Below are 23,995 nucleotides of genomic sequence, written 5' to 3' on the forward strand. Positions count from 1 at the left end.
TATAGTCTCACCTCCAACTGTTACCAGGCTATTCACAGACACATTAGAGGCTTTTGCCAAGATCTCTTCTAATCCTTCAAATGGTTCTGTCTGGACCATTATTCTTGCATGTGTACTTTGAAGCTCTTTGTTGCTCTTGAGGAATGTTTATACTTGATATTTTAGACATGTTTTAACATCTAAATCACCTGATTACAAGTCAGTTCTGCTCCAGGTACATTTCAAAGAGATTGCTGCTAGCCACGTTTAACCCCACCTGGCTGAGATTAACTAGCACATCCAACCTTCAAGCAGTATCTTTGGATCTACTTGCTTGACTACATGTTCCACTAGTGAAAACAGTAAGTTCATTTTTCTTTTATCTAAAGGAACAAGACTTAGGCATTTGTGTACTGCCTATCTGTCTTAGGTCCCCCAATAACTTGCAAAACGTCAGCCAATTTTCATCAAATTTACTTAGTGGAATGTGTCTCGACATACTACACTTCCGTACGTCTTGTGAAAGAAAGGCAGTTGAGCAGTGACTCAAAAATGAGTTCAGCTTTTACTAGAGATAACACACACGAGCTCAGTCTCAAGAAGCCCTCAGGAAATGGCTTTGTTTGTCATTTGCTACCTGTAGTACTCTTACTTCTCCTGTTCTCCTAGTATGTAAACCATTTGCAGTTCAGCTCAAAGTAGGAAAGTAATATTGCTACAGATCCAGCAGATGGGGAATTGAGACACAATACAATTACAATTCAGACTTTCAAAGGTATTTGTGCACCTCTCAGTTGTAATCTGGTATCCTGGATTTACAGTCATTTGCCCAAGGTCACACAAGAAGCGTGCAGCAGACCTGTGAATTGAATCCAAGCTTGCACCTTGCTCTTTGGACTACACATCCCAAATGAGCTGTAGTAATTTCAGAATTGCACTCTGCCCAACCCCCTCCTTGGCTGGATACCAGTCTGCTGCGCATAAACACATCCTTTGGTCCTCATGGTGTGGATGTCAAAGCTGGCTGTTCTAGCTCTGCCTCAGGCTGTGTCACTGTCACAACACAGACCAGATATATGACTCCCCTTCAGAGCTGTGGGGCCACAACACAAAGGCCACCTGAGCACCTAGTTCCTTCCAAGCAAAACTTTTACTGTTAAAGGGGCAGTACTATCTAAAAGCAAGGTAGGTTGCTAAAGACTTTCTCAACACAAATGAGAGATAGAGATCCTTAGAATGATGAAAAATGTCCTGAACTTCAATTAATTTCAGCTGATCTCATCCTACTGTGAGTTGGTTAATTACCTGTAGATAACTTCTGGATTTCTGTATTCAGTCTTTTCACATAGCTGGCTCTGTAGTACCTTCCAAGTATCCTTTAATTAGGATTGTCCAATACAAGTAAGAATGCTGTAATCTAAAAAAAAAAAAAAAAAAAAAAAGAAAAGATAATGAGCATTAGAAATACCACTGTGAAGAATGTAAATAAATCCCATGGAGTTTGTAGTTTGACAACAGACCTATTTACAGTCTGTTACACTCATAATTTCCCAGTACTGAGAACCCTGGAGAATGTTAGATGAACCCCCTGCTACCATCCAGTATTTCTATAAAGATTTTAATTTCTTATTTCAAACACGTATTTTTCCAAATGACAGAGTCCAGACCACAAGTAAGGCACATTCTGGAGCTTGCTGAGATATTTGTTCTAGTTTAAAGCAGCACACTTGTTCACCTTTCACAGCTTTCTTAGCTAACACCTACTAAGTGGAACAGAAGGTATCTGAAGATTTTGATTTCCTTACTGAAAATTCCAGACACAAAATGACAACCTCACCAAACAGATCATGACCTCACGAAACTCTCTTACATCTTACAGCCATTAACTCCACCTGCTCATGAAAATTCTTCCCTTCTTTTTGTATAGACAGAATTTGGGCTGATCTAAAAAGAGGGGTGGATTTGGTACAGAGTATGAGTAACACACTGCAGACTGGAGAAACTGCATGCAAACCTAGAAAATATAACATCTAAATGATGTGAATGGGAATTTGAGACTGTAACTGATAAGCAGCTAGATAACAAAGCAACAAGGGTTATACTAGATGTCTTATCAAGGTACACACAGGATACTGCTGATATGGTACAGAGGAGAGATGCAGCTCAGACATGTTGAAATACACCTTTCCAGGATCCACGGCATGAATAGAACACATTGTGCAGCAAATACAGGGAGGTTGAGAATTTATTTAGTATAGGGACAAAATAATAAACTGATTAAAGTCTGCATGATAAATGTGCAACAGAAATTGGTACTAATGGCGAAACACAAGATTAAAAGGTATGTACAGGGGAGTTGGCTGACAAGTTTTACCAGCAAGCACTGTTCTGTCACCATTAACGGTGAACGCTTGTTCCAATATCCTAAAGAAAACAGTTGAGTAAAACAAGTGAAGAACTAGTTTTTCCATCAATACAACATTGACAAATGCCAGCAAGAATGCCAAATGAAAAACAGTATTTTAGAGTCTTAAAAATATGCAGCAGAAAGACTTGAAGGCTGTGCTTTCAAGGAAAGATTCAAAGTAGCTCAAAGAACAGCATTGTCTGCTCTGTGCTGTGAAGAACCTGCACATCCCTCAGCCTTCGTCTTTCTGCTTTCACTGCTTGTGAAATTCTGGGCAGAGATGAGAGGATCCATCCAAAGATCTTAAAACTGCACAGCAAGATGAATAGTGTATTGTTATGGTATTACATTTAGTGAACACAAGCTACAAAATAAAGGGGAAAATGCATTCTCTGAGGTCCCAAAGCTAGTGAATGTTCTTGCATCACTTACATCTTCCGGGCATTTTCAAAAAAATAACTAATTACTGCTCCAAGTACCCAGGAGGCAGAATCAAGCTGCATACAACATTTGCAATAAAAACCCAAGGCCATGTAAAATTTATCTCATTTGATGTTTCAGTTTAAACTGAAAACAATCCAAATACAGGGACATTTTGAGTGAATCTGAATCTTTATATTGAAACATATGAAACTAATATTGTCACGTGGAATCAAGTGGAAATGCATAAGGTTTATTGAGTTTGGCTTTGTTTAAATCCAAATGCCAGAAGAAAGCTAGGAGAGGAATGTACTGCATTTATCAGGTATTAACTAGGAGAAGAAAGCCAGCAAAGACCATTGTGAAACATGAGTTTCATTCCAGTTTAGGTAAAATACTTAATACCCTAAAGTAATGAAGAATGACTATAAGTTATTAAGAACTGCACAAATTAAAATTATCCTTATTACTTCCTCTGAGGAGATTGCACATGCAAATGTTGATGGCAGATGGGTAGAATGTCTTTGGCTGCCTTCACCTAGAACAAAAATCCCTCTTTCCAGTTCTAGTGAATGGCAGGATTGGTGGGTTATGAAGTGTTTCATATAAATGCTTCATAAGAGAGGTTTATAAATCTCAGTGGAGAAGTCAGTACAACTTTCATCTTCACCCAGCAGCCCGTATTTCTAAAGTGGAAGGAAAACGTGCTCTTTGAGCCCCGTATCACCAGGGGGAAACGGTCCTTTCAGATTTGTGGTGAGATTTTATTTCTGTAGAAGGAAGGGGCAACATATGAAGGGATGCAAAGGGTTGATAAAAAGACCTTTGTGAAACCAACTGTACCTAGAACATAACAATAGCCCTGAGTAAGCAGCACATCCTTGAGAATGAGGTGGCTTAAATTGATTGCATTATGTCATTAGGTTAACTTACTAACAAGAAAACTATGGATAAGGAGATTTAGTTTAGCCAAGGAAGGGCCCTAAGGAGGAAAACTTTGTAGATAATAAGCAGCACTTTGAGGAGGAAACTTTGTAGATAAGCAGAAGAGGAATTGCTGCTGTGAAAGGATGCAGAGATCAGACCATGAACTTTAATGAACCAAAGCGTGTGATGGGATGAAGCTGCGACCCTAGAGGATGAGGGAGAGCACCCCTCAACTCAAATTAGTTGAGAGGCAGAAATACCACAAAAAGAAGAAAGAAGGTGGAATCCCCAATTCCCAGAATAGCTATGAAAATGTATTAGATTTCCCAGAAGTTTGTTGAGTGTGTATGCAATGTTCACATATAAACACGCTACACCTATAGCTCGGTGTGCCTCTGGAGGAGCAATCCCTAAGCACCCAGCGCTGCAATAAAGGATACCTGCTTAATGGTTACACTGGGCCCTGGCTGTTGTGTGAATTACCACATTTCACACCAACGGCAGATGTGTTTTGTTCCACAAAATGGCTGGTTGGGACCCAGGCCTCATGGGCCATGCATGCCTCCACCTTCATCGACCCTCGCTTCTCCAGCAGCCCCTTCTTTCTCACCCTGTGAGAGACCTTAGGAAGTCACTTTTTCTCTTCACAGATGTACCACGGGGCAGGCGTAGGACAGCCCTGAATACAGCTTAAGCACCTTCCGAAAAATGGCGCCCACCCTGCTGACAGCAGACCCCTGCCGCTGAAATAACGGGGGGAGAAGACAGGGACGAGGCCAGCGGGACGCAGCCGGGGACGCCGCTCTTCCGCCCGTTCCCACTTCCCAGGGTTTCCTTAACCACGGCCCCGGGGAAAGAGGAGCTGCCCTTGGTCAGCGACCCCACCGCGCAAACGGCAGCCCCGCACCCCGCGGGAGAAGCCCCGTTTGCCGGGGCAGGCAAAGGAGCCATCAGACGACATCCCGACAGCCAGTTTTACCTCAGCCCAGCCGCGGCGGACCCCTTCGCCCCTGGGCGCGGGGGAGGCGGGCCCCGCCGCGCTCCCAGGCCGGGCGCCTCCGGCCGCATAAAGGAGGCGGGCAGGGCCGGCGCAGCGGCGGGAGGGAGTGTACTGAGGGGAAGAGCCGGCGCGCGTGGCGGGGAGGCGGCGCGGAGGGAGGGCAGCCCGGCTGCGGGAAGCGGGGCTCCGCGCTGGGACTGGTTCCTTCGCAGCCATTTTCTGTCCAACCAAACAGCCGATTTGCGGAGGGAGCCAACCAGGGCCGCACTGGAGGTTTGTGCCTGGCTCCGGCCAATGATTGGTAACCGGTTCCACTGCAGGCTCGAATGAAATGTCCGTCTCCCTCCCCGGGCCCCGGCGCTGCCGCCGCGCCGCCGCCGCGGGGACCAGGAAGTGGGGGGCGGCAGCCCCCGGGCCCCGCTACCGGCCGCTCGCCTCTTTGTGCGACGGGAGGCGCGGGGGCCGCGCGAGTGGGGCGGGCGGCGGTGGTGATGGTGGCGGCGGCGGTGACGGGGGGTTCTTGGCAGGGGCGGCGGGGTAGCTGCCCCTGCCGGTGTCCCCTTCTTTTTGCGGGGCTGGGCGCGAGGTGGTGCGGTGTGTGTCCGTCTGTCCGTCCCCCCGCTCCGGCTCCATTTTGTGGCGTAGCGGGGAGGGGGAGGTACGAGGCGGAGACGAGGGAACGGTTGTCCCGCGGCCGCCGGTGCGCGAGCGGTCGGGGCTCCCGGTAACCGCCTCCCCCCGGCCGCTGAGTTGGCGGCGGGGCGCACGGCCTCCCGCCGGACGGGTCTGCCGGCCGCCGCGACCCCTCGGCCGCGATTTCTCTCCCGGCCAGCCGGGCTGTCTCAGGCCCCCTTCCCGGCGGCGGCATGGCGTGCGGAGTCGGGGCGGGGGGAGGGCGGCTTTGTGCCGGCCGCGCCTCGCCGTGCACCGGTGGAGGGGGCTCCGCTCCCTTTTGTTTTTGCCCGGCCAGCGCCGCGGTCCGCTGAGCCCCCTCCCCTCGCCGCGGGAGCCGAGGGGCCGGGGCCCCGCCGCGCATCTGGCGCGGCCCCCACCACGCCCACGGCCCCTCTCCGGGCCGGGAGCTGGGTGGTGGGGTGCGAGCGGCCCCTCCGCCGCTGTTGCTGTCGAGACCGAAATTTCCTTGAAGGTCTGCCGGTGTTTTGTCATGGATAAGGCGTGTAGGGCTGAGGCCCCGGGTTGTGGTGAGAGTACCCCGGGTGATTTTGCGGGCAGCCCGATACGAGCTCGGCGCTTCGGGGAGAGAATAAGGCAGGGGTCTGTGGGGGGGATGGGAGGCGGGGGGTTAGCTAAAAGCTCCCAGCCAGCGGGCAGGTCCAGGTGTGCGGCCTCTCCTCCCCACAGGTGTGGGAGCCTGCTGCCTTCAGCGTGGAAATCGCAGCCAAGGTTATTGTCAATAAAGTTGCTCAATGACTGGGGATGCGTTGTGTTGCTCGGTTTGAAAGCGAGGGATGGCTGTAGGTGAGGTGTCTATCGAGCAGATGCGAGCTAGGTGCAAGGAAGACTTAGAGCCTATTTGTGTAAATAGGAAGGTTTCCCCCTCCTGCCCTGCGCTGCCTGCTCTTGCATCATTGAAGGACATGAAATCAGGAAGTGAGATCGATCAGCTGGCACAGCCAAGCAGCATCGACGCCTTATCCCGTAACACACATGGCAGGTAGGAGAGAGATGGGACTCGGCCCTTCCCTGTGTCTGCACAACTCTTGTGTGTTCAGCAGCTGTTCTTGGGCGTACTTGTGTGTGCCAGCCACTGCTCCATCCAGAGACTCCATAGTTGGTGAGGAGCATTGTGTAGGTTATTCACTATCATCTTTGATTAAAAAAAAAGTGCTAATCATGTTCTAGTAATGTTTTTGTGGCTCTTCAGATACACCGGTTAAAGAAACCTGCTGTACCATGGCAGCAATAGAAAATGAGTCAACTTCCAGGTTTACCAGTTTCTTTGAGGCTTAGCCAAAAAGATGTTCTGTAATTAACTGTCTAGTAAAAGCTGCCTAGTGTCCTTGGATTGTGTTTGGGAGGGCAAAATGATTGATAACAACATTACTGCATTTCTAGGTGGTGAGGAACATAGAAATCTGGATTTCGACCCTTGAATGGGCTCTCTTGTAAATTGTAACCTTTGCGTGTCATGCTGATAGATGGAAGTTACAGTCAATTTAAAAAAAAAAACACCTTTTTTTTTGTCTGAGCTTTCTCAAGATCAGGCAAAATATTAGCAAAAAGCAAAATGGAAAGAGCTGCTTTAGGCATTACTTAGTCTGGTTTTAATTGGCTTGCAGGAATGGAGAAATGGTGTTTATGCATAATCATTAGCATAGCATTCCTGAACAATAAGCGTAGTGATTACTTTTTTTTTTCCCACCCCCCTTTGCTTATGTGGCCTATGGCATGACAGCTACAACATTAAGGGAGGATCCATCTGTAATTGTCTGGAAGACCCGAGATGGTTTAATCTGAATCATTATTTATGAGGTCTGCGTGAGTCCCTTGTGCTCCACATTGAGCGGGTGATTATATATGGTCTTGGCTGCTGGTGCTTACAGCTATGAAATTATATTTGAAAGAATGCTGGATGCTACTCTAAAGACTTTAATAACTGGCAAATACAGCAGCTCTTAATTTAATAGGTAACCTCTTACTTGAAGAGAGGCAGTGTACAGAAATTGAGTGGAAAAGAGTGTTCAAGATACTGCAAAGATGTGAAATACTACAAAACTTTTAAAGGTGGATTGTCTCATTTTGTCCACACTAAAAAAGCTTTCAAGGCTCTTTAGTGCTTTGGAGTGCAAATCTAACATCACTCACCATTAAAATTTAGATTAGAAAGAAACTTGACTTTTCAGTACTCTGGTTTGTAACAGTATTTTAGAGATTCATGGTATTTGGAAATTTATGGTTTAGTGGCAGGTTGCTTGTAAAAAAGTGTGAAATATGACTATGTATATGCATGCTAAGCACCATGTGTAAGAAAACATTGGTAGAAGAAAAGGAAGCAGCAGCAAACTTTATTATTTTGACTGAAAATAACTAGCCTATCCTGACCTAGCTTTGGAAATCTCTTATTCTTCACAAGCCACAGGGCAAGTAAGCTTCTTGGCACACTTGCTATACTACCACAGTGAAGGAAAAACATAATCAACCTACAAACATTATCAAACTTACAGAAGGAAAAGGTAGGATTTAATAAACAGGTAAGCTTAGGGCTTTTTGTTAACAAAAAAATGCTAGAAAAGCATCAAAAGGTTAATATGGAAAGGTAATGTGGGGTTTTTAGTAAGTGTTGGAGCAGGAAGGAGGTGCTGGTGTAGTCTGTTCACCACTGCTCCCCTCTTCCAGCTGCTACAAAAGCACCAAAACTGCCTCTGTTCATCTGATTTTTGCCCTCTGACTTCTCTCTCTTTTACTGCCAAAAAGAGAGGGCATGGAAACAGTTTCTCCTGCTTGTTCTGTGTCACTGATGTGCTCCTACTTGGTGTAAAAATGTATCCATTGATAGTCTGCCCATACACATGGCAGTTAACCAGTTACCCATCCTAGTGAGGATGCAGCTGGATCCATGCAGAGAGGACCTGTGGCTGGTGACATCAGGGCTTGTGGGATGAGCCATAAAGTTGATAATGCTGGTACATGCAGGGGGAAGATGGAGAGGTGAAAAGGCCCTGTGTGGATTTTGTTAGGGAAAGGTTTTGTCCCTGGGGTCCAGGGGGATGGAGCCTGGTACAGCCTAGATGCTAACAAGCCTTAGTGACGCTGTCGGGTCCTCTCAGCATCACTCTGCTTCTCCTAATGTTATTCCACTGTGGGGGAAAACACTGAGTGTGGGAGATGAGAGGAGCCTGAGATGAAGAGAGACAGTGCAGCATCTGTTTATGTTCTAGGCACATACTAAGGGGTTTTAGCTTTAACGTTTTGTGGATCTGCTGTAACTATGTCCTGTGGATGTATTTAGCAGTCGGTGTTTCTTGCTGCAGGAAACACTGGTTTACTGCCAGGTGAGAATTCAGTGGGAGATTATTTTCTCCAGAAGTCATTGAAAAATAAAAGGAAATTGTATTTTCAGTTTAAAAAATATTTCTGTGTAGGACCAGCAAGTGAGGGTGCAGAGAGCTCAAATGAAACTGTTGCTGTTATGTACTGCTCTACAGCTTTACATCTCTTGTACTAAGGTGTGGCGCAGAATGAATCTACAATGGCTGAAGTGACTGCTACCTACAGCTTTAGCTTACATCCTGCTTCTGTGGCAGGGACAGCTGTGTGGAAAGTGTACCAAGAGCTTCAGTTTGTGACCTCATTTTCTGCTCTCCCTCTTGTAGAGGCAGTAGTTTTGGGAGAGAGCGTAGATAAATACCTGGTAAAGTGCTTAAATCATAAGAGGCCTTTGGGTTCCCTCAAGAGAGCAGTTTTGCAAATCATTGCCAGATAACTTCCTCATTTGAAGACAAAATTATTTTCTTTGATTCTATTTTTGTCTTGGACCCTTCCTCTCCTCAGTGCTAGCAGGTCTGGGCTTGCATCCTACTTTCTTTAACTGTGGTTTAGCTGAGCCACTGATACTGCTTGCTTAAGAGTAAATAGCACATAAGATCTACTTTGAGATAGTGAGTTTTTATTAATTCAGTATCAATGTATTCTAGGAATAGTCTGAGTTTTGGGCAGCTGATAGAAGAATTTTTATTTTAAAGCATCCTCCAGAACATTTTCTACCACATGTCACTGTAAACCTGTTCATCTGCTTGCATCTTATCACTGAATTTTCTTTGATGCCCTTGATGAGGAGTGTTTCTCTTTTAACGTATTTCTTAGGTTAGTTTCCCTAGATCCATTAATTTGTGTAGTCCTTGTAATGTTGTTCTTTATTAGAGAGGATAAATCCAAACAGAGAGCCACCACCAGGAAACTTAGTGCTGCTGCTCCTCTGTATTCAGATGCTTTTTGCTTTGTATCGCTGAGTATTTGGTTTGAGGGTCTGGTACTTGTTTTCTCTCCTGCATTGATAAAAATCAGGTGATGGTGTTGTCACTTTGGAGACTGCCATGTTGCTTCTGATATGCTTAAATTAGTCTTGGTTTTGTCAGTTTGTGTGTGTGTGTGTGTGGAGGGGCTTTAGTGTGGCACTAAAGTGTAAGGGTAGTGTAAAACATGCAGCTAACTGCTTCTGGCAGGGTGTCCCGTGCTACCTTGGACTGCTGCCTTATGAGAATAACTTCAGGGATGCTGAAAGTTTAGTTTGTTTCATGGTTTTGGTTGGGGATTTTTTGTTTAAAGGAGGGATTAACAAGAGTGAGGTGAAAGTGGTGTTTTCTCGTTTTTGGGGTGCTGTGTTGTGTGTGTTACAGACCTGGTGCTGAGATGGCAGTCAGGTATGTGGTGATTGACTTGAGTTTTGAACATCTGAAATAAAAACTGTGATGTGTAACTGTTCTTTGAGATGGCTCGGGCAGCAGTGGCCATGTTTTTCAGCAGGGTTATGTTTGTGTCATCTACCAGGTTCAAAGAAATACTGGTAGAGTGACTAAATGGTATAACAGTTGCTATAGTCAGATGCCTAGAACTAAATTTCAATGACAAAATTAAACCTGACTGAAATTCTTCCATCGTGCTTACTTGGAGTGAAGCAGCGTGTAGAGAGATGCTGCTCCTTTGTTCACCGTGAGGCCAGCCAAGCAGTGGAAGCGGCTCCGGGGCCGCTGGACAGGCTCCGTCTGCGGACGTCTTCCAAGACCTGGCAGTATAAAGCCCCAGGCAACCTGTGCTGAGTTTGCAGCTGACCCGCCTTTGAGCAGGGGTTGGAATAGAGACCTCTTGAGGCCATCTAACCTGAATTATCTGATGAGCCTGGATTAAGACCTCATTATGCTAAGCGGTATGCAAAAGGGTGTTCTGCTGTCTGTAATCCCCTGTCCCAAGGTTGTAGTGACAGCTAAACATCTTTCTTAAAGAAATACCCACAGAAGTAATTTCAGTTGATGCTAAGCTGTCAGTGCCACTTTTCTTTATCTGTGGCAGATCTGCTTTTTTCTCTTGCAAGCCTTTTCCTGTCAGTTTTGCTAATCGCTGTTTTAGATTCATAATGTTGATAAGCTCCTACTTGAATTCTTACTAATTGTGGAATAATACATACTGTAAGTAGATATGGAAATGTATACACAGAAAAGAACAAAAGCACAGAGTCCCTCAAGGATCTATTAGTCTAATATGTCCAAAACTGTCTACAGATGCAGCAAAGATTTAAGAGATTGAAGCAGGAATTGTATTTTGAAGGTGAGCTGGGCTAATGAAAGCAAGATGTTTTCTTAAATAATACTGCTGGGTCTTGGCAATAAAGATGCAGATGGGCCAGCCTGGAGAACGTTAATTGCTTCAAATTGCAGAAGGAAGAGAGGCACAGCTCTCTTAATGATGAGCAATGTCAAGTCTGGTGATCTTGACGTGCAGGATTATGATATCCTTGCATTGTCATTACAGCGAGCTGAGTAAGCAAACTGCAGACCCTTTGGAAAATTGAAAAGCAAAGTTGAATCTCCCAACAAAGAGTCTGCAAAGTGCAGACAAAGCAAATTTATGCGAAAGTTGGCACGTGGAAAGCTAATGCTTAAAACACTACCCTTCCTTTGAGCAGGGCTGCTGTGTAGAAACTGAAACTGCTTTACCAAAGCCCGTGAAAAGGGACCTGCAGTGCTTTAAAAGAAGGAATGTGCGTAATATTCTGTACAGTGAAGAAGAGTTAGAAGTGGTGTCTCTTTTTTGAACAGTTCCTCAGGCTACATCCAGCTGTTGCAGCATCGCCTTGAATGCGATTCGTTACGTGTGCGTCTGTAGCCCAGTGTAGCACCAGGTGCTGTGTGGAAGTTTGAAAACAAAACCCAACCCTGTGGCCGCAGGCAAAGTGCAGATTAGTGAGAGGTTAAATTGCTCATATTTCTGGGTAGATATAAAAATAGCACACGACTGCTTCTGCCTCCCTCTCCTGGCTCATGGTTGTGGAATGAAGGGAGCTGCATGGTCTCGCCAGCAATGACCATGCGATACTTTGGGGTAGAAGTTGTTTTCCAGAGTCACCTGGGTATCTGTACAGCTGGTGTAGGTCAGTGAGTGAGTTGAGCTGGGTTGTTCCTCCTTGGGTTGTGTGTCTTATCTCGCCAGTAAGGTGGGCTGCTCAAGGTGGAAACAGTTGGGGTGGGAAAGGGGGAAGGATGAGAAGTGGTGGTCCAGAGAAGGAACTGTGTGAAGCATTCTTTGGAAATGGAAGAGCTAATGTTTTAGCAGACAGGTCAATATGCAAATGCTAACAGAGCTGTTTGATGTTGAACATAGCCAAGAAAATTTGGGGCAAAGGTGAATCTGGCAGTGTGCATCTAAATGTGTTAAAAAATACCTTTGGATTTGTGCAGCAGTGTTGAAAGAGTTTGCATGTGCTGGGAGTCCCTTTCGCTCCAAGCTTTGCTTTATTGCATCTCTCCAAAAGAAGTATTATTAAAGCATGTGACTGCAAAAATACAACATTGCTTGGGGGAAAAAAGCCCCAATGTTTTTGGAAGCACAAGAGCTAAATGTTCTGCAGAAGTTTATTCTTACTATACTAATTTTCAAGACACTTGGAAATGCAAAAATAGTCAAGATGGTGAAACTTGAATTCAGACTTAGATTTGGCACTGCTAAAATAGCCCCTTTGAAAGTGAAACTGTTGTCTGCCATGTTTCTATATAAGTCTAAACTTTCCACTGAGCACCTGATGAAAATGTTTAAGGGAATTTATTACTCCTGTAAAAAGGTGAAATGTAATACGATAAGCAGTTGCACGGCCTGGTTTGCTATTATAAGAACGCACCTGTATCTGAGTTGTGCAGTGTGGCAAAACCTGGATGCAGCAGCAGTGACCCGTTGGATTGCTCTTTGCCCGTGGCACGTCTCTGCTGAAGAAGTGGGAACCTTCAAGGGAGGTTGGGAGACACCCTCACCTGCTTTGCCTCCGCAGAACTGGGAAGCACGATATGTCAGAATCCCTGAGTGCTGAGGCAGTAAAGTGCTGTGAGGAGCCTCTTAGTTCAGAGCAGTGCTGTGAGACCTCTTTACTTGCTCACAAGATAGATTTTTATAGCAAATGTTGAGACTTGCTGTTGATGCTGTCAGTGGTTTTGCCCCATTGTAAGTGGGAAGGCAGTAAGGGTAGGTTTCTCCCAGGCTTCTGCAGCTGGTTAGTCCCTCCTTGGACATAGGTCCCTAGAAGGAATGAGAAAAGTGCTGTGTCTTTTGGCTTCTCTCTTCTTCCTGGCAGTCAAATTACCTGTTGAACTGTGGCCCAGTCTCTAAAGCCTTGAGGAGAAGGCTTTTTGTTGACCGACACATAAGAATGTTCTGAGGAACACTGAAGAAGTGATGCCCAGAGAAGTGAGGTGAGATAGAAGCAGAGAAAGCAAAGGAAAACATGACTTGGAAGACATGTAGGAGTAACTGATGCCTCAAGGAGAATGAAGATACAGAGGTGGTCCTGAGTTCTGGGTAGGAAAAGTTTGTTAGTGGGCTTGATAAAAGCTGTTTGGGTAGAGGGTAATAGTGAGTGTGATAGTTGTAGGTAAAGCATTCAGTGAACAGTAGGCTGGCGTTAGGTGTTCTGTGGGTTGTTCAAGATAAACAGATGCCTTGACCTTCTCAAGCCATGCTCTCCTGGGGGTGACACAAGGCTGTTACATATGCTGTGTGAACCAAATGCTTCTGTACCTCTGGTTGAAGTTCTGGGGAAGCTTCACAAAATAGTTTTCACTGTCAGTAAAGCTCAGTAACAAGAGAGTCGATACTCTTCTCAAGTGGCAGAGTATTTCTACTTTGTATGAGACCAGATTATGAGTTGATTGAAGTGCTGTTTTTCAGCAATAGCTGCACTTAGAATGTCAGACACGTACCTGAAAAGTTCCATTCCTCTTGTTGTAGATGGACGGCGATAGCTCCACAACGGATGCTTCTCAGTTAGGAATTGCAGGAGACTACATTGGTGGCAGTCACTATGTGATACAGCCTCACGATGGTAAGAAATGTAAATACTGCTGTATCTCTGTATGTATATATAAGAACTGGAAAGAAGCATATTTATGTATAGTCTTCTGCTATCATATGTCAAGCTAAGAATTTGCAGTTGTTTGTATTCATGTCTCCCTGTATAAAGCATTTTTTCCTGCAGACTGAAAGTGGAGGTTGGTTTTTTCAGTGCTGACACTTGAGTCCTTTGGGGTGATGAAATTATGTTCTAGGAGACAATTTTTATTTTGATGTGACATTAAGAGTGGCTGGTATTCAGCAGCCACCTACGTTTCTGTGCGCAGTTTGAGAATGATGATATCGAACACCCATAAAGGTAGCCTGGTGATAGATCTGTTCTTAAAATTCTTCCTGTAAGGTTAATATGCTGTGCCTTTAAAGGTCTTCATCCTTCAGTGTAAGATTTTAAACTGACTTAATTATTGCCTACTGTCTATCAAGTACAATTTCTGTTAACTTTTCTTTATTTCATTAGACACGGAGGACAGCATGAATGATCACGAAGATACAAATGGCTCAAAAGAGAGTTTTAGAGAACAAGATATATATCTTCCAATTGCAAATGTGGCAAGGATAATGAAAAATGCCATACCCCAAACAGGAAAGGTAATACCCTTGTCTAGTAAAAAAGTGTTAATAAGGTTTTTTTCCTTCCTCTGAGTGAACTTGAGCTGGTAGAACAATGTAATTTTTTTACAAATGCTCTTGGTTTGTTGGTGAAAAGTTTTATGGGGGGAAAAAAAATCTCATCAGGCGGTGATTGAGACTAAACCCATTTTGCTTAGGTTTCTGAAAGATTTTAGTAACTGCTGTAATTACAGCATCCAGAAAACAGTTCTCTTCATCAGGCTTTCAAGAGCTTGCTTTTTCTAAAATGTGTTCTCTGAAATCATTATAACAGGTCAGACTTGGTGACAGTCCTGTGGCAGTAAGAATATTTTCTGTGCAATTCTCTCTTAGAAAACTTAATCTGCTTTTATTGAGGTGCATAAAATTTGGAATAAGTGAACCATTTTGGATGAAATAAAGTCCAGTCCTCATCTTGAAGGAAAGAGAATGGTTAGTCTTCCATCACCCAAATCTTTACCTATCAAAATGACCAAAGAAGTCTTCCTTCTATCTTCTTGTAGATAAGGCCAGATATTGAAAGACTCATTTTATTTCTTCTAAGAATAGACTTTTTAATCTGTTTTCTGAGCTTGTGATTGCATAAACATTTGACTGTTTCACCTGTTTATCTTAAACCTTTGCAGGGTTCCTGTTATTTGCTGTTTCTTCATTGTATTCCAGTACAATTCATGCCCCAGTTAACATTTCCTCTAGCTAAAGATGATTTTTTTGAGATCACTCTAAATAGAAGCAAGACATAATTTACTTGCATCTGCTTGTACTTTCATAGTGTTCAGGGCTTCCTGAAGATCTGGGTGTTACATTTATATCTTTGCTGTGAAAATCTCTTCACTAGTCCATATTGGCATAAATTTCTAGTGATCAAGATGAGATTTTTTTTTTAAAGACTTTAGCATATGGGATGTCGAGCTATCTTGAAAAATCAGTGAGGTTTTTGTGAAAATCTGCAAGGGAAGCTGCTGGCTGATGAGTATTGAAAATCTTGCCTTATGTGTCTGAAAATACCAGAGGAACTACTGAAGATTGTACATATGGTTATGGCTTCATTTTTAAGAAAAAAATCAAGCAGGTTATTCTCATGTGAAGAATAAGAATCTTTATAATTGCAATCTTTGAGCTGGCTCCTGACAGCTTCCCAGATAATCATGAGTACTGCTTGCTGTTATTTTAAGTCAGGTAAATTGAATTCTCGTTTTGTAAACTTATACCAGAGTATTAAAGCATTAGAATTCCTTGCTACTAGGCATATACTCTAGTCCTTGAATCTGGTCAGGATAAAAATACCTGTTGTTGTGGAATCTGGGGGAATGTACTGGAGCAGGGTTGGAACTGCTGGTCTGTTAAATAGAGAATGGAAGTGGGCTAGGACACTCTAATGAGGAGGTTTAAAGAGGAGGTGTAAGTAAGCATCTGTATGAGATGTAAGCATCTGAGATGCAATTATTTGTAAAAGCTTGTACAGAACATAGCCATGACATCAGGAGATGCTGGCAGTTGGCTGTGCTGCTTGAAATAGTAAAACTTAGGTTACAATTGTATTGCAGCTGTGTCTACATAGAGCAGTGATGACATCGGGTGGTTCCCTCACGTACAGGTATTGCCTCAATGGGTGTTCTCATCAGGTTGGGGGGGGGGCTTTGTCTAGTGTATTATAATTTTTTTAATATTCTTGCATCTTGATTAATCATTTTATGATACTTTTTCCTTACTAGATTGCTAAGGACGCAAAGGAATGCGTACAAGAGTGTGTAAGTGAATTCATCAGCTTTATAACGTCAGAAGCAAGTGAAAGGTGTCACCAAGAGAAAAGAAAGACCATCAATGGAGAGGATATTCTCTTTGCCATGTCTACCTTGGGGTTTGATAGCTATGTTGAACCTTTGAAGTTATACCTCCAAAAATTCAGAGAGGTTGGTATATATTTCCTCATTTATTTAACGTGGTTGTGTTTATCCTTAGCTCCCTGTCATTGTAATTGTATACTGATAACTTGCACAGTATCTCACAGCTATTGTCAGGGACTAATGTAATCTTTAAAAGCTTTCCAGAGGCTATCAAGAGAAAAAGGAGTAAGTAAGCATTTTGATTAGACTTGCTGATTCAAAGTAGTTAAAGCTTTCAATTGAATAAATTCTCTAATATATTGCTGGTAGTAAATCACTCTTGTTCTTTAACGGTGCCTATTAAGAATACTTAATTCAATCTTTGGATTCAGTCAATAAAACTGTACTAGACTGCATCCTCTAAGGAACTAGGCTAATGCCTGCTGTTCATCTGGGCTTCAGATCTGCACAGGAAAAAGTTGTTTTTCTCATGTTGGAATAATGATTCACATGGAAAGCTCTCTGCTTCAATGTCAGGCTTTTAAAATCTGTTTTTAGCCTGTCCCTCAACTTGCTTTTGATACATAGTACATACTATGTATGTGATCTAAGCAGTTTTGATTAATTCCTTCTCTAGCAGGGAGTGACTTGTTTGCTTCTTTACTTTGGGATTCTTTTACCTTAGAATTCCAGAGTTAACTAAAAAAATCAAAGGTATTTTTATCTAGTGACCTCTCTTCCTCATAGTCCTGAGTGAGGGTTAAAATAATCCCATGAAAATAAAAACTGAAAGCAACTTAATTTTTTATGTATTCTTTTTCAAATGTGGATCCCTGTGTTGGCATGGTTTTACTGGTATGAGGGAAGCAGGTATGTCTAAATTGACAGTCCTATAGCTAGAGACGCTCTTCAGACATTTTGTTCAGTAAACCAAAGGTGTTTTTAATTAATGGGGTCAGACTGGCTAGTGATTAATTTGCTGGTAGTACTTGAAGCTTCCCCTTCCCAGGAGGTCGTTTGCTGTGATAACTGAGTAACAGGAGGTGTATTCTGAAAGTTGAGGTACTGCTGTGTGCTGTCTTTGGCTTCTGTATAGCAGTTGCACGTGCTGTTGAAGTGCATCTGTGCTTCAGTTTAAAGTGTAAGTAGTGCTTAACTAGTTTCAGTACTTCTCGAAGCCTGAAGTGATTCTATGTTACTTTCCTTCTGAAGTGGCCATTTTTTGCAGCTCTGTATGCTGTGGTAGCTGAGTAGGGGGATTGGATGGTTTTACTCATCAGTTTGAAAACTTCCATTCCAGCTAATTCTGTCTTTAGGGTGCTCTATATAGTGAAATATTTATGTTTTGTATCTTAGTATTTAGTCTACATCAAACAGTTGCAGAGAGTACTTTCTATACCCATATTAACATCTCAGATCTTATTATGTCATAGCATAGAGCACCAAACTTCACACTTGTAAAGCTGCATGCAAATGACTGGGAGCCTTGGCTTTCTGTGCTGGTATCCTTTCTGGCTGCAGTCCTTGATGTGGGAAAATAAATCAACTACCTTGGTTTGAAATGTTGGCTCTTAGTTGTATGGTGATGGCACTTGTGTGTGGTTGGTAAGCAAATGTTGCACGTTCTGAGTCTGTGGCTTCATGTAAATGCTCTTAACTGCTCCTTCTGGATTGCTGCAGATCTTTGACTTCAGGCAGAAGGTGAAAGTTTTGCTTAGAACTACACAGTCCTAGTTTGCAGGTTTTGTTTCAGAGGAGTATATGGCTAAGATGGAAAAACACCTTTCACGTATTCTTGTACTATGTGTGTTTTAAATCCAATAGTTTTAGAGGTCTTGGATTTCAAACTCCATCTGCTGTACAGTGACTTTTCTGCAAGTTCCAAACCTTAGCTAGAGCTCCTGGGGTCTTGGAACTATCTCCAGCCAACTGTGCTCTAATGTATGTATGTATTCTTTCCTTCCCCACCTTCCCCCCTGCCCCATTCCTCCAGGCAATGAAAGGAGAAAAGGGAATCGCGGGAACAGTTACAACTGCAGACGGTCTAAGTGAGGAGCTCACAGAGGAAGCATTTAGTAAGTAATACTTTTTAATATACTGTATTAAAACTAAGGCTCTTCTAAAAGCATCACTTATTAGACATCAGAATTCTTACTTGAGGAATAATACGTCCTGGACTGGTCACATGTTACACCTGTGATCACTGAGACTTTCATTTCAGATACCTGGAGGGTAACCTGTGCTCAGATAAACCCCCTGTCAGTAGAATTTATGGCCAGAATGAAGTGATTCAGCAGTAAATTATGACACTGTGGTAATAGGTAATGTCAACTGTGGAAGTTATTTAAATGCATACATTAATGCTGATTTTTTTTTCCTCTGTAAGGAAAGATGCAAACTTTTTTTTTCATTTTGTATTTTTCTTCCTTCCCTCCCCAGTAGCTACGTATTTAGGCCTCATTTGTTCTACTGGGAAGACTCATGGAGGAAAAAGTAAAACAAACTCCACTTGATGGCTTGAGGAGCTTGTCTCTGAGAAACGAGCCAGACAATGTCACCATCTTTGTATAATTCTAAAACACTCAGTTTACAGATTGGCAAATAAAATTTGTAGGGCAAGGAGTATTATTGGCAGCATTCATCGTTGTTTTTCTTCCTTATACTGTGAATTAAAGTTGTTGGGGCTTTGTTGGTTTTGTTGCTGCGGGATTTTTGCATAGAGCCTTCACCTCAGCTTTTGAATGTTCCAGGCTGGTAGTCTTGAAGGTGATACAAGAAGAATTAGGAGGCACAGCTCTAGCCATTCCTACTGACAAGATCTAGTTTTTCAAATGCCTGATAAATCTTCTGTTTAAAATCACTGGTCATCTACTTAATGAGCAAAAATTCAAAGCTGGAGGACTGAAATGACATACTCAGGGTCTGAAGCACACTTTGTTCCCAGTATGATAACTTTGGCTATATAAATCAATACAGACTCTGGGGCTCCCCTAGCCTGGAAGATAGGCTCATGAAACTGGCTGGAAAGTAAGAATCTAAGCCTGAACATTGCAGAAGACTTATAGAAAGTTGGTGGGTTTGGGTTTTTTATGTGACTCTTTTAATTTTCTAATTAAAGATTAGGGCATGCAAATAGTAAACTCCTGTCTGCAGTTACTTATATGTAATAGCTTTTGTTCAGAAAGAGTAAGACACTAGCATAGCTATTGATCTCAGTTACTTACCTTGAGTATAATGCTGATGGTTTCTGGATTGCAGCTGGTGGGAGTCTGTCCAGCTTGGCAGCCTGCCAGATCTATATATTGAAATGCTTCTAAAAGCTTTATTTTGTATATATGTTGTGATTTGCACTTGAAGCATGTCATAATCTGCCACTGAAGAGTTGAAGAATACAGAGGTGGAGGCTTCTGATCCTGTCTGCATCTGGTATCTTGTTTTGTATGAGCAAAGAGGAGAAATCACAAAGTTTCTCCTCTGGATGCTCATGCTCCACTCAGCCGAAGTACAATGCCAATGGAATCCTCTCACCCCTGTGGGTTCTTTGCCCCCTCAGCAAATTTGATATGGTCCCTGTTAAATGGCAGAAGGCTGAAGATCTGTTCCTAAGCACTTGTTTAAGTATCTCAAGCCTGGGAGTCTGTGTGCTCCATGAAATAAGCCTTAATTTGCTGTGATTTGAAAGGAGCAATTTTGGAGGCAAGTATTAAGTCTTGGCAGGATGCAAAGGAGATGTTGCAGTTGAGTGCTGCCGGTGTTTCTCTCCATCAGGGCAGCTATGGATTACTTCAGAACGATGGTCTCACTGTGACAGTTGCTCAGCTTTGTCTTACCCTAATGCCAAGGCTGGTTGGAAGCTTGGCATGAAACTGTTGGATGTGGAACATGCACATTGAAGGGCAGTAAAACTTTGGACCTGCCAGGGTCACTTGTCACTATGATCTTACTGCATCACTTGCAACTTAAGGATTTGGAAGTTATTGCAAGGAAGGAAGGAAAAAAACCCAAACCAACCAACCAAAAAAAAAACCACAGACAAGAAAAAAACCAACTAAAACCCCAGTTAGAAAACTCCCAAGCATCAGTTTTCAGATTAAAGTTGTTAGGATTATACTGTGTTTTCAGAATATTTTAATGGTTTATATGTACATAGTAACAGCCATATTTCCAAAAGGAATGAGTCTTCTAGCAGAGAGCGTTGTGCTATGATGACTTAACTTACAGCCCAGGAGCTTTCCTGCTTTGCTTCCGAGTAGCAGTTGTCACACATGGACTCTGACTGTCACAGTGCTCAACATACATGTTTCTGTAAAGGCATTACGCCTTGTGAGTTCTCTCCAAATCTCCAAAGTACTTTTTTACTGCATTCCTTGGCCACCTCTCTCCTTTGTGGAACTCAGAGCTCTTGTGTGTACCCTGAAGGGCATGCTGAAGTCATCCAGCGTAATGTCAGGTCTGCGGGTTGGGGTTTGGGGATTTTTTTTCCCCATTGCCTGGCTCTGTTCACCTCTGCCACCTTCCTTGGGGCTTCTGTGTTACTGAGTCCCCGAAGGGTCCTGTTAATAAAGCAGCACAGTGTTTCCATTGACTCCTCATGTACATGTGTGCTCAAGTGCTACCTGATGTTGAAGCAAAGCAAGCTCTGACTTCCCTGGGTTTCTGGGGATGTTGAATGCTGGAGACTGCTTTCTCAGTGGTCAGGGTGGCAAACACCCCGCCAGGCACCTGCGCAGGGCTGTGTATGGTCCTGCTTCAGATACGTACAGGGGAAGACCAAGGTGCAGCCTGCCTTTTAGATTATCTGATATAAAGTTAATTTCACTTTTTTTTTAAGTACTAATGGGAATAAAGTTGTTTACTTGTAACAATAATGAGTGTGACCCTAGGCAGTGTGGGACGGTAGCTCTCTGGAGGGGAACTGCTCCGTAGTCTCTGAGTGGGCCACAACTAAATGTTATTTAGTGGTGACAGACATCTCCACCAAGGCTCTGTGCATCCTGCAGTCCCTCTCTGACTATTAAAACGCTCTTTCTTTCAGCTAACCAGTTGCCAGCAGGCTTAATAACTACAGACGGCCAACAGCAGAATGTCATGGTCTACACAACATCGTACCAACAGGTACTGTATCCCGTCCCCTACTCTCCCTTCAGCTGCTAAAATTTAAACACTAATTCCACTGCCCTGTTGTGAAAGCTGAGAATGGATTTGACTTAGTCCTTTGGTGGTGGCTGTCAGGACGTTCCAGCCCTGTGATGATTCCAGGCTGGCAGCCGTGGTGCAGGTTCGGAAAAGGCGCGTTTGAATGCGATCTTGCTTTGTCTCTCTCCAGATCTCCGGTGTTCAACAAATCCAGTTCTCATGACTTGAAGAAGACTTTGGATCTGGGAACGCGAGACGGAAAAGCTGTGCGACTCTAACAAAGAGGCAGTTTTAATGACTGGTGAAGAGACTTATCTCTTTGTATATTAAATAGCTGTAATGTAGCTACCAGAAGCTTGACTAATTGAGGTGTGAATTCTGACTCAAATCTTTTTTCATGATGATTTTAAAAGGAAAAAATTGGATTTTAAAGGTATTAAAGTATTTTTGTTTTGTACAAGAGTTTGTTGCTCTGTATAACTCCTGTATGCATTGTATATTGCAATTTATTACTGTCAGAGATTTGTAGACAGTTTCTTATTTTCATATTAAATCATGTTACTTTTGTAATTCAGGTAAACAGCTGGGTTATTTCATGTTTACCCTTTGAATAAAATTGTAAGGGTAAAGTTCATTTTTGAATGCAAGTTGCCTTTATTATAAAGATTGAGTTGGTCTTGGTTATGTAACTTGTCTTGCATGACAACCTCAACTAACATTACGTGTCAGCATATTTATTGAAATTTTGAAAGGGACTTTTGCTCATGAAACTAGCAGCTCAAAAGAATCGCTACAACTGTTTTGTTTTGGGGGTTTTTTTTGATGTAACTCCAGAATTAAAAGTTAAATCAAAACCAACCAGTGCTCTACTACATTTAGAGACTTAGAGCTTATCAACAGTGTTGATGAAAACACTGACTGTGTGTGATACAGGTCTTCATTTCAGTTTTTAATTATTTTTTTCTGTTGCAGTAACTCTCCTTAGATTGACATTGATATATTTGCAGTAGTCTTTGTGCTACTGAAATAACTCTTCCTTTTTATGTATGGTTTTTAGAATCCAAAACTTAGCAATTCAAGGGTAGTGGGGGTGGGAGGGGTGGATTTTATAGTCCTTGTGGTAAAAGATCTCATTTTAACTTTTTACTGAGATGTTTTAAGGTTTCTTGTGAGACTGTGGGCACTCCTGTGTTAGCGACCCTGTGAGTGTGTGTGCGAGTGGCCGAAACTGGAACAAGTGGTACAAATCTGAAATGCAAGACAGACTCCTAGTTTTGGTGTCTCTTTCCTGGTTTTGCAATAAACTCTTCCTAGATAATGTAGTTCTGTATGTTTAGTGAGCTGTTCTTAGTAACATTGCTGTTCCTTTAAAAAACAGGTGGGTAATTTTGTTAGATGCAATGTCTTAGCCTGTTAGGAGGGTGGGGGGTGGTTTTAGTAATATCTTCTTCAGACTGAATTTTGGGACCTTTGATATTTTTACTGTTTGCAGTGGACTAAAATGTAATATAGTAATTATCTTTCCTCATGCTGTCATTAATTTAAGCAAACCACACCTTGAATCTGTTGCCATATAATGTCATGATTTTTTTCTTTTTTTTTAAAGTTACAGTTTAATACTGGGCAAATAGTTTTGAGACATCCTGAAAGGCTGAAATAGCCAGTTCTTTGCTAAACAAAAATTTATGTATGTGCAGATTTGAACAGTGTTTCCTACAACTCAGCACGATGCTGGCAGAGCCTCTGGAGGGCATCCAGTGTATTTTGTGTCGATCTGGGCGGATGTTCTGGGTTTTGTGGAGGTCTGTCAATCTTCAGCAGCTATGACTGAACAAATGGAGTTTTTCATTAAATGTACCAATGGATAACACAACCACTCCACCAGCCCCTTCTGTTTGTATTCTGTTTCTTTCAGGCTGTCATACCCTGTTCTTGATGAGCCCTGATTTGCAATGGGAAAAGCTGTGATGGCACCTAAGGAGGAGCTAGGAGAGGTCTGGGAGTTGGATGTACAGAAAGGGGGCTGAAGTTGTGTCTCACTTGATTCTGGCTACATTTTTCATTCTGCCCCCTCTTCTGTGAATTTAGGTTGAAGTGTTTGGAGTCTGTGGTTTATACGCTGTCATAGGAGCAAAGGAGCTTGATACTGCTTTGGTTTTATCTTCTGTTTTCCCCTGAGGGCCAGCAAAGCTTGTTCATTCACATCCTGAAAATAAACACGCAGCAGTAATTGTACCACATTTTGTTCCATCTCTCTCTGACATGGCTTACCTTACAACACCCTGCAAACTTTGTTGTACTGGTAAAACAAAAGTGACCTGAGGAAATAGTTGTTAATTTATATTAGTAGTAGCACAACCACCACCGAGTCTTTATTTTTAAACCACTGACAATGTGTTCTCACCTTTCTCTCTGTAAGTACCCACAAGTTTTTAAGAAGCTTCAACCAAGAGTGACCATTTCTCTTGTCTCACATCCTGCTTCTACAAGCCTGCTGCCTTTGCTTCTCTGAATTTTTTTTTTTAGGCTAACATACCCTAAACTGAGCTCCAGTCAGCTGTGGGAGCCTGTGCTAAACCTTGGAGAAAGGCTGGTTCAGACAGCAGCGATGCTTGAAGG

General features: G+C 42.9%; 2 protein-coding genes across 5 annotated transcripts in view; one reads left to right on the forward strand and one right to left on the reverse strand.

The window, feature by feature from the left end:
- Positions 1–1,398, reverse strand: part of TXNRD1 (thioredoxin reductase 1) — a 48,412-nt gene extending 47,014 nt beyond the window's left edge. The window contains exon 1 of the mRNA XM_084262707.1: positions 1,285–1,398. The gene's annotated coding sequence lies outside the window, so the exon portion shown is untranslated. The remainder of the gene's footprint in view (positions 1–1,284) is intronic.
- A 4,587-nt stretch (positions 1,399–5,985) lies between these two features.
- On the forward strand, positions 5,986–22,363 carry NFYB (nuclear transcription factor Y subunit beta). 4 transcript variants are annotated; one of them, XM_084265000.1, is made up of 7 exons: positions 5,986–6,408; positions 13,683–13,776; positions 14,263–14,393; positions 16,130–16,327; positions 18,234–18,315; positions 21,276–21,355; positions 21,567–22,363. In XM_084265000.1, the coding sequence occupies exons 2-7, from the start codon at positions 13,683–13,685 to the stop codon at positions 21,597–21,599; spliced, it is 618 nt and encodes a 205-aa protein (XP_084121126.1). In that variant the 5' UTR covers positions 5,986–6,408; the 3' UTR covers positions 21,600–22,363. The 4 variants fall into 4 exon arrangements, with proteins under 4 accessions (XP_084121126.1, XP_084121128.1, XP_084121127.1 ...); XM_084265002.1 differs by lacking the exon at positions 5,986–6,408 and adding an exon at positions 10,575–10,617; XM_084265001.1 differs by lacking the exon at positions 5,986–6,408 and adding an exon at positions 12,772–13,147.
- Positions 22,364–23,995: the final 1,632 nt, after the last annotated feature.

The sequence above is a fragment of the Gallinula chloropus genome, assembly GCF_964237585.1.
Source record: "Gallinula chloropus genome assembly, chromosome: 1".
In the NCBI taxonomy this organism is placed as follows: Eukaryota; Metazoa; Chordata; class Aves; order Gruiformes; family Rallidae; genus Gallinula; species Gallinula chloropus.